A 15,175-nucleotide genomic window follows, 5' to 3' on the forward strand; every position below is an offset into this window, starting at 1 on the left:
CCCTGGCACCTATGCGGGAAACCTGTGCCATTTGGAGTGTAAGCCAGCAGCTGCAGGATCTCTGTGTTGCTTTGCTTTTCAAATACTGTGAATAAAGTGTAATGGCTCAATTGGCTAATCCTCTGCCTTTAAGTGCTGGCACCACATGTGGGTGCTGGTTCATGTCCGACTGCTCCACTTCCCATCCAGCTCCCTGCTTGTGGTCTGGGTAAGCAATGGAGGATGACTCAAAGCGTTGTGACCCTGCACCCAAGTGGGTGATCCAGAGGAAGCGCCTGGCTTCAGATTGGCTCAGGTCCGGCCATTATGGCCTTTTGGGGAATGAACCAGTAGATAGAAGATCTTTCTCTCTGTGTCTCTCCTCTCTGTAAATTGGTCTTTCCAATTAAAATGAGTAGATCTTTTTTTTTTTTTTGAAGAAATTTGAAATTAAAAAAACAAAGCTCCATGCCCATTAAACATTAACCTCCACTCCCTGTCCTCAGCCCCGGGCAGTCATCATATGCTCTATTTTTATGGATGCGATGACTCTGGGTGGCTCACCACAGTGAAATCCTGCAGCCTTTGTCCCTTGGTGACCGACTGTGTCCTCGATGTGGCGGCAGGTGTCAGAACCCTCTTCTTATCTAAGGCTAAGTGACCCCTGCCATGCAGAGCCCCACCAAAGCGTGTTGACCTGCCTGCTGGTCATTGCACTTGTGTGGTCCCCACTTCCTGGTTGCTGGGATTCTAATGGCATTGTGCGTGGCTGGGCAAACAACTGCTTGAGTCTTTTTGGGGTGTAGGGTGGTGCGGTGGCCCAGGGATAGACTTGCTGGGCTGTGTGTTTGGCTTTTCCAGGAACTTCCACACTGCTTTCCGTGGTGGCTGCCACTTCTGTCACATTAGCGACGGCAGCAGTGACAGGGAAGGTGCCGATGTCTTCATAGCAACGCTGCTTTCTTTTTTTTTTTCTTTTTCCTTTCTTTTCTTTTCCTTCCCTTTTCCCCTTTCTTCCTTGCTCCTTTTCTCTCCCTTCTCTCTCCTCTCCTCTCCCCTCCCACCTCTCGCCTCTCTTCCCCTTCCTTTTTCTCTCCTCCCCTTCCCTCTTCTCCCCTCTTCCTCTCTTGTCTCCCCTCCCCTCTCCTCTCTTCTGCTCTCATCCCCATTTTTCCCCCATCCCCTTCCTTTCTGTCTGCCTTTGTCCTCCTCCCCTGTGGGAGCCACCTGATGGGTGTGACTTGCCTTGGACCTGTGCACATCATAAAAAGCAGTAATTCGAGTCAAGCCCGTGTGGACTTTGGCAGAAATGAGGTGGAGGAGGGGAAGGAGGGTGGGGTCCATAACTCCAGCCACCCATGGACATGAGGTACCACTCCTCCAGCCCCGGTTTCCTCATCTGTCAGATGGTGGACTCCCTGATGGGTGTGGCACCTCCTCTTGGAAGCACCCTCCAACCCTGGTTTCCTCATCTGTCAGGTGGGGATCATAGCTAGCCTCTGTGGGTGGCTGAAGGGCAGACATAGAAATCTCCTTGAGAAGCTGGCAGCAGGTGCACAGGCCATGGTGCCTGCTGTGTAACAGCAGATGTTTCCCCTCTGGGCTCCCTCAGTGGTGGGGGCGGGGAGGGTGTGGGGGCTCAGCACTTGGATCCTCAACAGGTAGGGAGAACGCAGCTCCGAGGGAGACTGCTGGTACTAAGGCCCCAAAAGGCACACAAATTCCTGGGAATCAAAAAGAGTTCTAAAATTTGCCAGTGATCCTACCCCATGACTTTTGCTTGCCAATGTGTGTGTGGGGGTGTGTGTGTGTGTTGTTGTTGTTGTTGCTGTCACAGCCTGAATACCAACCAAAGCTGTCCTGTCTGCTCCTTCCCCCTGTCACCGCCAGCACATCCCACCTTACAGCGTAGACCCCCTACCCTTGCTTCCCCATGTAACAGCCTGGGGCTGGGACATTTTTTTTTTTAAGGATTTATTCTTTTATTTGAAAGGCAGAGTTACAGAGATAGGTAGAGAGAGAGAGACTGAGAGAGAGAGATATTGAGCTTTTCCATTTGCTGGTTCACTCTGCAAATGGCTACAATGCCCCAGGTTGGGTCAGATTGAAGGCATGAGTCAGGAACTCTATCCTGATCTCCCATGTGGGTGCAGGGGTCCCACGGACTTTAGCCGCTGTCCTAGGTGCATTAGCAGGGTGCTCTGCTAGGGCATGCCAGTGTGACAGGAGGCAGCTTACTCTGCAGGACCACCATCCCAGCCTCAGCCACTGAGTATGTTTTGTTTCTAAGATTTTGTGCTGTTGACATGGTGACTACCTTCTGACCTCAAGCCCAGGACCCGGTCACGGGAGGAAAGGGAACATAATTTTGGTGCTGTGCGCTGGAGGCCTGCACACACCCCTTCCTCATGCAGTGGTGTATCTGTGATGTTGTCAGATGATCGAGGAGTCAAGATTGTATCAGGTAGTGGTTATCACAGGGGCGGATTCCTACTGCTTTTGTAGATACCTCCGGAGCCACTTTATAGGTCATGCTGCAAAGGACACCTTTTGTGTATATGATTTTTCCTTTTAGGTTTATTTCCATAAGATAAGATTTTAAATGTGGGATTACTGGGGTCAACATTGTGTTATAGCAGGTAAAGCAGGTAAAGAGGGTGCTGGTTCGAGTCCCGGCTGCTCTACTTCTAATCTAGCTCCCTGCTAATGCACCTGGGAAGGCAACAAAAGATAGCCCAAATCCTTGGGGCCCTGCACCCATGTGGAAGATCCAGAAGGAGCTCCTGGCTTCAGAGCAGCCCAGCCCTGGTCATGGCAGACATCTGGGGACTGAACCAGAGGATGGAAGATTGCTCTTTGTCTCTCTCCCTCTCTGTATCTCTGCCTTTCCAATAAACCTTAAAAGCAAGTGTGATTACTGAGTTGAAAATGCATTTTCTGGGGGGACAGTAAAGCCACTTGGTATGGAACCAGGGGCCCTGGCTGTCCGGCTGTGCTTCTCACTGGCATTGTGATGCAGGAAATGCTGTGTCTGACTGCATTTTGCTCGTCTGTGAAATGGGAGAATAACTTGTGCAGCACAACTTGTACATAGGATTGAAGGCAGAAGGCAGAAAGAGTGCAGAGTGGTTTGTTGGGGTGCCTGGCTTTTGATGGGGTCTCGGAAATGTGAGTTGAAAAGGAACTTGGCCAAATTGCTTTCTAGAATTTTTTTTCTCTAATTCATTTTCTAGGCAGAGAGAGGAGAGATTGCACACATTCCCATTTCCTGCAGTGCCCAGGGCTGAGTCTGGTAGAAGCTGGGAGTTGGAAGCTCCATCGTCTTGCTTGCTTGTGGGACCCAGCTACTGCTTGTCCATCCCTGCTGCCTCCTATGGGGCACATCAGTAAGAAGCTGGTGATGGGGCTGGGATGGGAACTCTAACCCCATGTGGGATGTGGATATCCCAAGAGACACCTTAACTGCCAGACCCCAGGCTGCAGCTTTTCTCACCTCTGTGGTCTTCTGGGAGCAAGTGGGCATGACTGTTTCCCACACCCACACCTGCAGCAGTGGTATTTTCTCCCCTCAGGTACTTTCTACATCCTGACTTTACACCCAACCCCGCATGTGACTCCAGAGACACAGCTGCTTATGAATGCTAGGAGCCTTCATGAGTTAGTGGGGACAACAGGTACAGTCAGCATGGATCCCATCTGTACTGGGTTAGGGGGAAGCACAGAGCAGAGGCACCGGAGCTCAGAGGAGGCTGTTCTGTCAGTCCTGGGGGTATCCGGAGAGTCTTCTCGGAGGAGGTGGCTTTGAGGTGGTAGAGGCAGTACAGAGAGAGCCGGAGGTGAGGAAGTACAGAATGCACTTTGCACGGGGGTTCGTTGTGCTGGGAACCTGTGAAGACAGACTGATGGGTGGGTGGGGCGGTATGAGTCATTGGACTGAAGCCGGAGAGAGTGGAATTAGATTCTTCTGCTTGGTTGCTGGGAAAGGTTGATCTTTATGCAGAGGCCAGGGGGGAGCCTTGAATAACCTTTGAGCCCGGGCGGGCCAGCCTGGTGCTGTGGCATTTGGATAGTCAGCTGTGCTTACAGCTGGGACAAGTGAGAGGATGCCCAGCCCAGCCAGGCAGGTCAGTGAGAAGGCTGATTTTAAATGTTACTTCCCATGGAAGGCTATCTCCTATCCCATCCTCTGCCATTCCTTATCTCACATTCTATGGACTTATGTATGTTGTTTGTGTCTTGCAAGTCAGCTGTGTGGAAGCCAGGTTTTCTCTATGTGTTGTTCACTGCCCTGTCCCCTGGGCTTGGGCTCAGAGCCCGGGCCGTAGTATGTGTTTAGTTGCTGTACATTGGAATGAACGAATGAAGGATGGAAGGAATGAGCCACGGCGCAGAGAGGATGCACCTGCTCGAGTGATAGTTGACATTCTGTTTGGGCCCTTGTCCATCTGTGCCCCATGGCAGTGGGCAGTTGTACACACGTACTACAACCCTGTGCCAATCCTGGTGCAGTACACAACCCTCCTTTCCCCACACTTCCCACTGGGGTGGATTTGCAGATCTGGGGGCTGGGGTCACGTGGCAGAAAGCGCTAGGAGGTGTCAGGACCCGCCCACGCCCCTCCACAGATGGTAGCATTCCCAGGAAGTGGCGGCCAGGGCCGGCTGAGTGAATGGCTGGTGCGCGCCCAGCTCCTCTGAGTGAAGGGTGTAATTAGGAGAGCTCGTCAGCAGCTGTTAGGATGAATCAACTCCTCTGAATCTGGGAGCCAAGCTGCCAGGCCCCATTGGGTGTTGAATGGATGAAGCACTTCTCTCGCCTTCCGTAGATGGGTAAGGGTTCTCTTAGATACCCCAGGAGCCTGTGGATGAGTCCACTGGGCTATCCTCCCAGACCCGAACATACTCTGAGCCTGGCATTCAGTGGGGAGACAGTGAGAGATTGCAAGGCGGATGGGAGGATGGGTGCCCTGATCCCGCAGTCCAGCACCTGTTCTTGGTGATTCCTGTTCCAGACAAGTTTCTGTGTGGGAAATGAGGATGGCTAGCTCTGTGTACCAGCCAGGGGAGACCAAGGCTATGCACTTGGCAGAGAGGATAGCCATGGCTGTGCCTGCTGTTTGTGGGTCAGGCTGATCCCCTCCCCCCGCCCACCATAGCCTCCTGACTTCCCAGATGGGCACCTTCCTCCTTGTCTGTGTCCCAGGCCAGCTCCCGTGGGAGGGGTACATGTGGCCACACAACTGGCTCAGGCTGAGTTGGCCTCCCCTCACCCTTAATGACCCCGACTTGGACCATGGCGCGCTCGGCTGATGCCTTTAAGGAGAGTGAGCGAGCCCATCCTGGGAATAAATAGCATCCGGCTTCTGTGTTGAGTGGGTTTCCGGAACGTTTTGGAAGGCACTCATCTCTGAAAGCCAGCGTAACATATGTGCTCCGTTTTAAAGTCAGATTGGAAAGCGGTCGATTGAAACCAGCTTCCGTGGATTTTACAACAGGTGAAGTGAGAAGCTGAGCGTGGTGGGCTTCCAGGGCTGGGAAGGCTTTGCAAAGCTTAGCTAGGTGTCTCCTGCAGGCGTGTGATTGATTGAGGAATTGGTTCGTCGATCCGTGGGACTCTATTTTTGGGGCAGGCATTTGCTCTGGCGTCTGAGACGGAAAGGAGAGAGAGAGGTAGTGTGGGGCGCACAGCGATCGCAGATCCTAGAGTGGGTGGGAGACTCTCTCCCTTTCCCTTCCGCTTCCCCGTGGCACGGCCACCTGGGTGGGTTCCAGGATCCCTAAAAAGGGGACGACTTTTGTGTCTCATTGATCCTGACTCAGCAACAGTGGCTCTCTCTGAGGGAACTTCCCCCTCCGCCCACAATCCCCAGGAAAAGCCATGCAGTGAAGTGTTCATGCCACATGTGGGCAGATGAGCTGGTGGGGACAGTGTGAGGTGACCTTGGTCTTAGCAGGTGCCTGCCTGATAGTGGCCCCTAACTAGGGGTGGAGCAAGGAGGTAGTCTTTGTGGCTCAGGGCAGCTGATGGGAGGTGGGGTGGGTGGGAGTGGGGCTCTGGGAGGAGACTGCTGGGTTGAATTTGTAGCTAAGACATTTTACCATCCTGGAGTCTGTCAGTAGGGGGCGGGGGCTTATCCACAGCCAGATTTACCTGTGTCCCAGCTTGCTTCACGTCATCTGCCACAAAACTTTGAGAAACAGGAGTCTTATTATTAATATTTTTATTATTTTAATTGAGCACCTATTGTGGACCCAGCCCTGTTTAAGCACATGCCTGTGTAAGGCTGCGACACAGAGCAACAGAAAGCTGGGGAGACGCCAGCGGATGGGCTGGGCGCTCCAGAGCTCTCACACGTCGTCTGTGCATACGACGCCAGCATTTGGGAACCAAACCTGTCATCTTGTGTCTCCCCAGACCTGCAGAAACTCTGATCTCGCCTCCCCCGGCCCTGTCTGTGCAGCCCCCTTGGCGGTGACATGTGGTGGTGACACTGTTGGCCTTCCCTTGTAGTCACAACTTCCTGCCCAGGACGTGCCAGCTCGGGTAAGTGGGGTGCTTGCTGGCCTGGTGTTCGGGGATGGTGTGTGTGTGTGTGTGTGTGTGTGTGTGTGCGCGCATGTCCTTCTCCTGTATCCCTTAGCTGGGCTGGATGTGTCCCAGAGCAAGGTCCTAAGGACTGTTTCTGGGGGTGGGGTGACCCCAGGGACCTTAGGGTTTTCTGCCTGGGCTATCTGAGCAGCTTCTGCAGCTTTGCGCCTTTATTTCTGCCTCTTTCTGTGACTAGACAGTGGTCTCTACTTTGGGAAGATGGAATCTGTTAGCACCAACAAGTATGTAAAGAGGGGAAAAAAAATACCAAAATCTGTCTGCATTGCTTTGCTGGGGGGCTGGTGCATACCTCAGGGCCTGGGGGCAGCTGAGCCAGATTCCCACGGAGGGAAGCGGGAGGCGTATGTTTAACTAAAATACCTTCGATTTTTTTAGTTCACAGAGATGGAGTGGATTGGGGGAGGGAGAGCGTTTGCTGGCTTGGAGGGGAGGGGCATGGATTAAGCTTGGAGACTCCCAGAGAGAAATAAGATGGTTTTGAAAAAGGCACGTGGCAAGCATTCGGGGGCTTTATGCTGTGAGGTTGAATGAATCAGGGGACTTCTCTGGGCCTCCGTGAGGATCACTGCTGTCTTTTGGGGCCTTGTTGGAGGGCAGGGTTTAATGAGGGTGGAGCTTCTATTAGCTGTGAATGTTGTAAGAACATGAATGTGGCCAATGAAAGAGGCCTTGCACAGAAAGGAACCCAAGGTCGGGCCATGTCAGCCGCAGGTGGCAAAAGAAAAGATGGCTTTTCTTAATTGTTTGTTTGTTTGTTTTTTAAGATTTTTAATTAAAAAAAAGATTTTTAATTTTTTAGCTCATTTGGAAGGCAGAGTTGCTTGGGGTAGAGAGAGATAGAGATCTTCCATCTGCTGGTTCACTCTCCAAGTGACCACAACAGCTGTGGCTGTGCCAGGATCCCTGAGCATTCTCTGAGTGTCCCTTATGGGTGCAGGGACCCAAGCACTTGGGCCGTCTTTTGCTGTCTTGGGTGCTTTAACAGGGAGCTGGATCCAAACTGGGGCAGCAGATCCTGAACTGGTGCCCATATGGGATACCGGTGCTGCTGTCGGCAGCTTAACGTACCATGCCACAACACTGGGCCCTATTATTTATGTTTCTAAGTTGGATTCTAGGGGCACAGGCAAGGGGAAAGAGACCGAGACTAAAGGGCAGCCCAGGCTGAGGGGCTGGCTGTGGGAGTCCAGCAACTACTGAGCTCTTGGTGGCTGTGTGAGCTGCGGTTGGTCACTCACCCTCTCTGGGCTTGGCACTCAGCCGGCTACAAGGGTGTGATGAAGGTCAGCGGGGATTCCTGATGTGGGGATGGGCTCGGAGATGAGGAAATACTGGGGGCAGCATGAGGGAGGAGACGGATGAGGGCATTCTCTCATGGACGTTTGGAGTTGGATCTGGGTTTGAATCCTGGCTTCCTTTCTGAGTGACTTCAGGCTTGTTCCTTCATCACTTTTTTTTTTTTTTTTACCATCAAGAGCAGATGAGGAAGTCAGCTGAGTTCCCCAAAGTCCTGGCAAATGCCGGCGCCTATTCTGTTGCCTTGCCTTGAGCTCAGAGAGCTGGACCAGCCTGGCCCAAGGTGATCCCCGGGGCTGGTCAGCGGAGGGTCAGCTGGGGCCAGAAGTCAGGGTCTACCCAAATCTTGCAATCTCCCTCCCCGCGAATAGTCTGTAAATTCACTATTTCTTCTTCTTCTTCTTCTTTTTATTCTTTAGCTGCAGCTTCTCCATTTCCTCCGATGCCCTTAAGTCCCCATGGAGCCACAGTCGTAACCATGGCGACGCGGGTCGAGGTCAGCACCATCACATCACTGACAGCGGTGCCAGGCCTCGGTGACATTGGCAAGGAGGAGTCCCTGAAGCGGGCCTACTTCCGCCAGGCTGCTGCCGATCCCTCGGGGGTAGCCTCTGCCCGAGGCCTGGAGACCAAGGGCATCCTGAGGAGCCCCGGTCCCTTGTTCCCTCTGCCAAGACTCACCCCCAAGCCCTTCTCCAAAGAGCAGGCTCCAGAGGGGAAGCCCCCTGCCAGGTTCTCCGAGGAGGTGGTGGCAACGAAGGTGTCCAGTGTGGTGACGCTAGAGGCGGGCAGTGTGTTCAGCAGGGCCTCGTTCCTGAGCCCCAGCCCTGGCGCCATGACCCTCTTAGAAAGCACCCAAGCCAGTCCCGCTCCGGGAAATGGGGTAGGCCACAGGCCCCATGAGACCCCGCCTGGCTCTCGGCCTGAGGTGGCTGCCAAGCCTGCTGTGCCTGCCCGGAAGCCAGTGGTGCCTCTTCCTCGACCAGCCACCCTCCTGCAGGATACAAGGTCACCTGTAGCTGCAGAGGGGCCGGGCCCTGAGCAGCCCCGTTTGAAGGCCAGCATTATGGAGGACACGGCCGGCCCCATCCCAGAGCCCAAGCCTCGCCTCAAGCAGAGGCCAGTGTCTGCCATCTTCATTGAGGCCCTGCAGCCTCAAAGACCAGGCCCCGGTGGGTTGGCTGCAGTGGGGAAAACACCCCCCACTCCGCCCGAGAAGACCTGGGAGAGGAGGCCCAGGCCCTTGTCCATGGACCTCACAGCCCGATTCGAGAACAGAGAGGCCTTGCTGAGGAAAGTGACAGAAGAGGGACATGGAGGCGCGGCAGGTCCCAGCACAGAGCGGCGGGCCCCAGAGAGGCCCAGCCCCGAGCCCAAGGGGGACGGGGAGTGTGTGGTACAAGCGGAGGCTCCCGGTCATGAGCCAGGCTCAGACTTCCTGGAAGTGACCAGGAAATTCCGTGACCGCCAGGAGAAACTGCTTGTCAAGCAGGTGGAGCCTGGCAGCCCCAGGAGTCCCGGGGGCTTGGCCAGGGTCATCCCCAGGGATGAACCATATCCTTGGGAAGAGAAAGCCTGGCAGGATGGGGAGGAGCCAGAGAAGACTCCCCCATCCCCTTTGCCCAAGTTGGGCAAAGTCGCAGAACTTGCTGAGGTCAAGAGCAGAAGTGCCGATGGGGAGACAGGTTCAACAGGTGCAACGTGGGTCTCCAGGGGCAGCGTCAGGAAGCGGCTCAGCCTATTCGGAGAGGACAGTGCCTTGGCCTTACCAGCCAGGCCTGCATCCCCCCTGGCCACCCCTGAGTCCCCATCCCCAGCGCCTGAGCCTGAGAAAGGGAGCCCCAGCGTCCAGGAGCGGATCAAGGGCTGGGCTGTCGAGAGCCCTGAGGTGAAGCCGGAGTTCAGGAGGAGGACATTCCAGGCGCGGCCACTGTCGGCGGATCTGACCAAATTGTAAGTGCGGGCGCATCCCTGGGGCCTTGCTCCATCCCCTACTGCTGCAGAAGCACCTATCAGAGACCTGTAGCCAAGGCTGCGCTGTGCCAGGCACCTTATATACCCCCATTTGGTGTACCCACAGCCCCAAAAGGAGTGGCTGGCAGTTCCCGTTTCTCAGATGAGGAAGTCGAGAGATGGGAGTGCAGTGGGGTTCCTCCAATTCCCTGAACCCTTTTCAGCTCTGCATTCACCATGTGAGGACAGTAGGGGGTGTTGTCCCCACATCCCAGTTGCAAGTGGGAAGGGTGCAGGATGGTGGGAAAGCTGAGAGCCAGGAGCTGAGAAAATGGCCAACTCAGCTACTCTGTAGCTAAACCCCCTTTCCCTGAGGTTAGGTGTGAGCCTGGGCGAGTGACCTGAAAGACAACATCCCATCAGCAAGCCTCGACATGCAAAACAGGGCAGGTGACTGGCACTGCGGTTGAAGAGGTCATTTGGGGTGCCATGTCCTGTGTGGGTGCACCCAAGTCCAGTCCTGGGGTCTGCTCCCATCTCCAGCTTCCTGCTGGAGTCGGGTCTCTGCCACCCATTGCGGAAGACCTGGACCAAGTTGTAGGCTCGCGACTTCAGCCTGGCCCAAACCCGGGTGTTACACACAAGGGTCTAGGGGACAAATCTGTCCCTCGATAAATCCAAATTATAAAAGAAAATGCAGAGTGGAAATAATGCTAAGGCCCTTCCTGAAATGCTGAGGTATGGACTTGAAAGGACAATGTAGAATTGCCGTGTGTGTGGGTGGTCCCTTATTGCCTGGTAGATCTAGTCTGACATCTCTGGCTTCTTGGTGACCTCAGGGGCCGCCCTGGGGAGATGCCAGCTGCCATGGTCCCCCTTTACGCTGATGTCCCCTCTCTTGTCCTCTTGTCCTATCTTGTCCCCACCCCGCCTTGTCTGGGGTGAAGCTCCAGGGGCAGGGTCTCCAGGGCAGAGATCCTGGGAACCAGGGCAGCTGACAGTGGTCAGCTAGGTCAGGGTTAGACCTGTGACCCGGAGCAGCACGTGGCAATCCCCGAGGAAGAACACCGGTGTCTGGGTCCTCCCCCCACCAACCCCCAAAGCTGATTCAGCTGGAGAGGGGGGAAGGGGTGCCTATTTTGGGAGGTTTCATGCAGCTTCCAAGTGGTTTGCATGAAAACTCCTGAGTTAAGCCACAGAACGAGGGGCCTCAAGGTTGAGAACCTGGTATGCTTCCCCTTAATCGCGTACCCCGAGTGCCTCTGACAGATGGGAAAACGGAGGCCTCAGGCACCTTCTGAGGGCAGCACCCCTCAATTGCCAGGGAGGGAAGGTCAAGATTGAGTGTTTTGAGTTGTCTCCCCCACCTTGTTTCCTTCCAGACCTGCTAAGCACCTGCTACAGCTCCCCTTCCTCTCCCACTTTACCAGGGGCGGGGAACTGAGGCCCTGAGAGGGTTGCCCAGAGAGTGGGGAGCGGACAGACCCAAGTCCCACTGCAACCTGCGGCCCACTGCCTGCAGTGGTGTGGTATGACTGCTGTGAGCCTGAGGTTGCCAACAGCAACCGCTGATGATCCCTTGCAGGGCATCTTCACTCTTCCTTAAATGCCCTCCTGGAGTGGAGCTGTGAGGGCTTGGGTAGCCTCAGCTGCCCTATAAAAGGGGCGGGGGAAGGTGCTCATTACCTCCGCTTTATAGATGCAGGAATAGAGGCACAGGGGAGTCCCACGCCCAACCCAAGCTGGGCCAGGGAGGGATTGGGACGAGTAACTCCTGGTGCCTGTGCCACAGCCTGGGGTTCCTTCCAGCCCAGGGATGCTGCCTTTAAGTTGTGCTGTCTCCGCCTCCGGGCCCCTCTCCTTTTTGGCAAATGGGCAGTGTGACTCCGCCAGTGTGCCCTGTGGAGCGTGGGATAGGCACGGAGGAGGCGGGGGCAAGCACAGGTTCTGGCATCCTGCTAACAATAACGTGGGTTTCTGCATCAGGTTTTCAAGTTCAGCTTCAAGCCAAGAGGTCAGATACGAGAAGATTTCTGAACCGAGTGGCGAGCTTCCCAAGGAACGGAAGGAGAAGGTAAGGGATGGCTGCGTTGGGTGCCTCTTGTCCCCCACAGGGGTGGAGTAGGATGGGGTTTTTTCCTGGAAAAGTGAGCTTTCAGGGTCTGTTGGACCTAGGCAGAAGATATCAGAGCCGAGTGGAGAGCAGAGAAATGTTTTTTATTTTTCTCTCATTTTGAGATTTTATTATTAAAGTCTCTTCTGCCACCAATCCCGGATGTTGAATGCTGTTTACAGATGTAATGGTCAGGTGTTTATTTGAAAGGCAGAGAGAGAGAGAGAGAGAGAGAGAGAGAGAGAGAGAGAGAGAGAGAGATTTTTCCATTTGTTAGTTTACTGTCCTAAAGCCTGCAAACAGCCAAGGCTGAGCCAGAAGAAAGCCAAAAAGCAGAAACGCCATCTGGATCTCTTAACCTGTGTAAAAGGAACTCAAGCCCTTGGGCCATCTTCCCTGCCTTCTCAGGCACATTAGCAGGGAGCTGGATTGGAAAGAGAGTAGCTGGGACTCGAACCAACACTCTGATATAGGACAGTGGCATCGAAAGTGGTGGCTTAACCCCCTGTGATGCAGATGCCAGCCCCTAGAGACTTAATTTTTAAGGTGGCATTATTGAGATACAGCAGGTGCATTGTCAGGAGTGCCTATTTCAGGTGAGCGGTTTGACACTTGGATACGTGTAGACGCCTGGGAGACAGTCCCAGTTGAGGACATGGACGTCTCCATCCCGTGCGCACTTTCCTACTGCCTGTTCATTATCCCCGCTCTCACTTATCCTGACTCTTGCTCTCCCTCAAAGCAGCCACAGTACTGCTATCCATCACCACAGGTTATGTGGCATTTTTGAGACTTTGATTTGCATGGAGACAGTCCTCTTTTCTTGGTCCCACTTTTTCGCTCAGAATAATTATGTTGAGTTCCCATATTTTGTATATCCATAGCTTATTCGTTTTCATTGCTGGGTGATATTCTGTTGTGTGGGTTCACCCCCACCCCTGGATCATCCGTTCACTCTTTTGTGGACATCTGGGTTATTTGCTGTTGGGAATCAGACCACAGCAAGATGCTGAGGACATTTGAAGTTGGACTACATAGAGACTTTGCTTTTTGTTAAATACCTGGGGGTAGAATGGTTGGGTCCTAGGATGATATTCAGAAGGTACCCTGCACCTGGCCTACCAGTTCAGAGGCCCCTTGGGGGCACTCACGTCTGGGTTCCTGCTTCTGGCTTCCTGCTTGCATACCCCTCTAGGAGGCAGCAGTTGAAAGCTCCAGTGGTTGTGTCCCTGCCGCCAATGTGGGAGACTTGGGTTGAGTTGCTGGCTCCTGGCTTTGGCCTGGCCTACCTGGGGGAGGGAACCAACAGACAGGAGAGCTGTTGGTATGTTTGCCTCTGAAATAAAGAAGTAAACACGTAAGGAAGTGGTGAAGTGGTAAAGTGGTTTCAAATACCAGCAAATTAGAGTGAGGAGGCAGAGCAAGGGATTGAACCCAGCCAAGCTGATAACAGAAAGCAGGTGTACTAGCAGGTGTCTTAAATACTAGGCCAAGTGCTTTTTGATGTGTGCACTTCAGGGGTGTGGAGTAGATTTTCAGTGATGTGCAGCCATTGCCATCACGTAGTTCCAAAATACTATCACCTAGGCAAGAACGTCATACCCAGCCCCGCTCCCCGTCTACCACAGTCCCCCACTATGGCTGGTCTACTCCCTGTATCCACGGATCCGCCTGTACTGAGTAATCCGTGTAGGAGTTAACACAGCATGCAGCCCACTGTGGCTGGCTACTGCTGCTTTCTCCTCCTCTGAAAATTTACTTCTGTCTTTGTTTGAAAGGCAAAGCGTCAGAGACAGGAGATATCTTTCATCTACTGGTTCACTCCCCAAATGTCCACAGCAGTCAGGGCTGGGCCACGCCAGAGTCAGCACCTCCATTCAGGTCTCCCATGTGGGTAGCAGGGGCACAAGTACCTGGATTATCACCCACTTGCTCCCAGCTCTCCAGTTTGCTCTCCTCCCCACAAGTTGGTGCTCTTTTGTGACGAGCGCCTTGGAGGTCAGTGACGCTGGAGATTCACCTCCTGTGGGTCCAGATCCACATGTTTGGATATAATGAGATTTATTTATTTATTTATTTTTAAATATTTTTTTAAATTGAAAAGTCAGATATACAGAGAGGAGGAGAGACAGAAAATCTTCTGTCCGCTGGTTCATTCCCTAAGTGGCCACAGTGGCTGGAGTTAAACAGATCCAAAGCCAGGAGCCAGGAACCACTTCTGGGTCTCCCACATGGGTGCTGGGTCCTAAGGCTTTGGGCCATCTTCTACTGCTTTCCCAGGCCACAAGCAGGGGGCTGGGAAGTGGAACAACTAGGACATGAGCTGACACTCAGGGGATCCTGGCACTTGCAAAGGCGAGAACTTCAGCCACTAGGCTACCGTGTTGGGCCCCTGGATATAATGAGATTTACTTATCCAGTGCATCAAGATTATTTCCGTGAGTTTATTTTTAAACATATTTATGTATTTTGAAATTTGGAGTTACAAAGAGGGAGAGGGAGAGAGACCAATCTTCCATCCCATGGGTCACTCTTCAGGTAGCCACAATGGCTAGGGGTGGGCCAGGCTGAAGCCAGGAGCTTCTTCAGGGTCTCTCATGTGGGTGGTAGGAATCCAAACACGTGAGCCATTTTCCTCTGGTGTTTTTTTCCAGACCATTAGCAGGGAACAGATCAGAGGTAGAACACCTGGGACACAAATCAGTACCTCTATAGCACATGGGTGTCTTGGGTGATGGTTTTTTATCTGCTCTGCCACAACCCCAGCCCCCTGTTTCTGTGCTGTTTAGTGTTCGCAAACAGGGCTGCCCAGACTTGGCTTGTCACGTGGCTTGGTACAAGTGGGCCAAGAAAGTCCTGGGAGGAAAGAAGTACTTTATTTTCATGAGTTCATCTTGTTTTTATTTGAGAGAAAATCTCCCATCCACAGATTCACTCAAGACCCAGAGATGGGCTAGGCTGAAGCCAGGAGTCTGGGACTCACCTGGGTGGCAGGGGGATAGGGTGCACATGAGCAGAAAGCTGGAATTGGAAGTGGAGCTGGGAATCGAACCCCAGCCCTCTGATAGGGGATGTGTGCATCCTAGGCAGGGTCCCTTCCCTGCTGGCCCAAACAACTGCTGTGGAAATGAGTGGTTCAGAAGCCCAGTAGGCATGGCTGCCACATTGCCCTGGAAGTGTGCCCAGGACTCCTGCCCAACAGTCTGTGAGCATGCGCTTCCTTGC

At 53.6% G+C, this 15,175-nt stretch overlaps 1 protein-coding gene across 3 annotated transcripts in view; it reads left to right on the top strand.

Moving 5' to 3' along the window:
* Positions 1–15,175, top strand: part of KIAA1671 (KIAA1671 ortholog) — a 136,970-nt gene that overhangs the window by 38,849 nt on the left and 82,946 nt on the right. For 2 of the 3 annotated variants that reach the window (XM_058656959.1, XM_058656960.1), the window contains exons 2-4: positions 6,394–6,522; positions 8,304–9,837; positions 11,824–11,915. In XM_058656959.1, coding sequence (XP_058512942.1) covers positions 8,327–9,837; positions 11,824–11,915 — 1,603 coding nt within the window. In that variant the 5' untranslated portion in view covers positions 6,394–6,522; positions 8,304–8,326. Of the gene's footprint in view, positions 1–6,393; positions 6,523–8,303; positions 9,838–11,823; positions 11,916–15,175 lie in introns of those variants that run through there. The other variant, XM_058656961.1, reaches the window with a different exon arrangement.

This window comes from Ochotona princeps, chromosome 29 (genome assembly GCF_030435755.1).
Source record: "Ochotona princeps isolate mOchPri1 chromosome 29, mOchPri1.hap1, whole genome shotgun sequence".
In the NCBI taxonomy this organism is placed as follows: Eukaryota; Metazoa; Chordata; class Mammalia; order Lagomorpha; family Ochotonidae; genus Ochotona; species Ochotona princeps.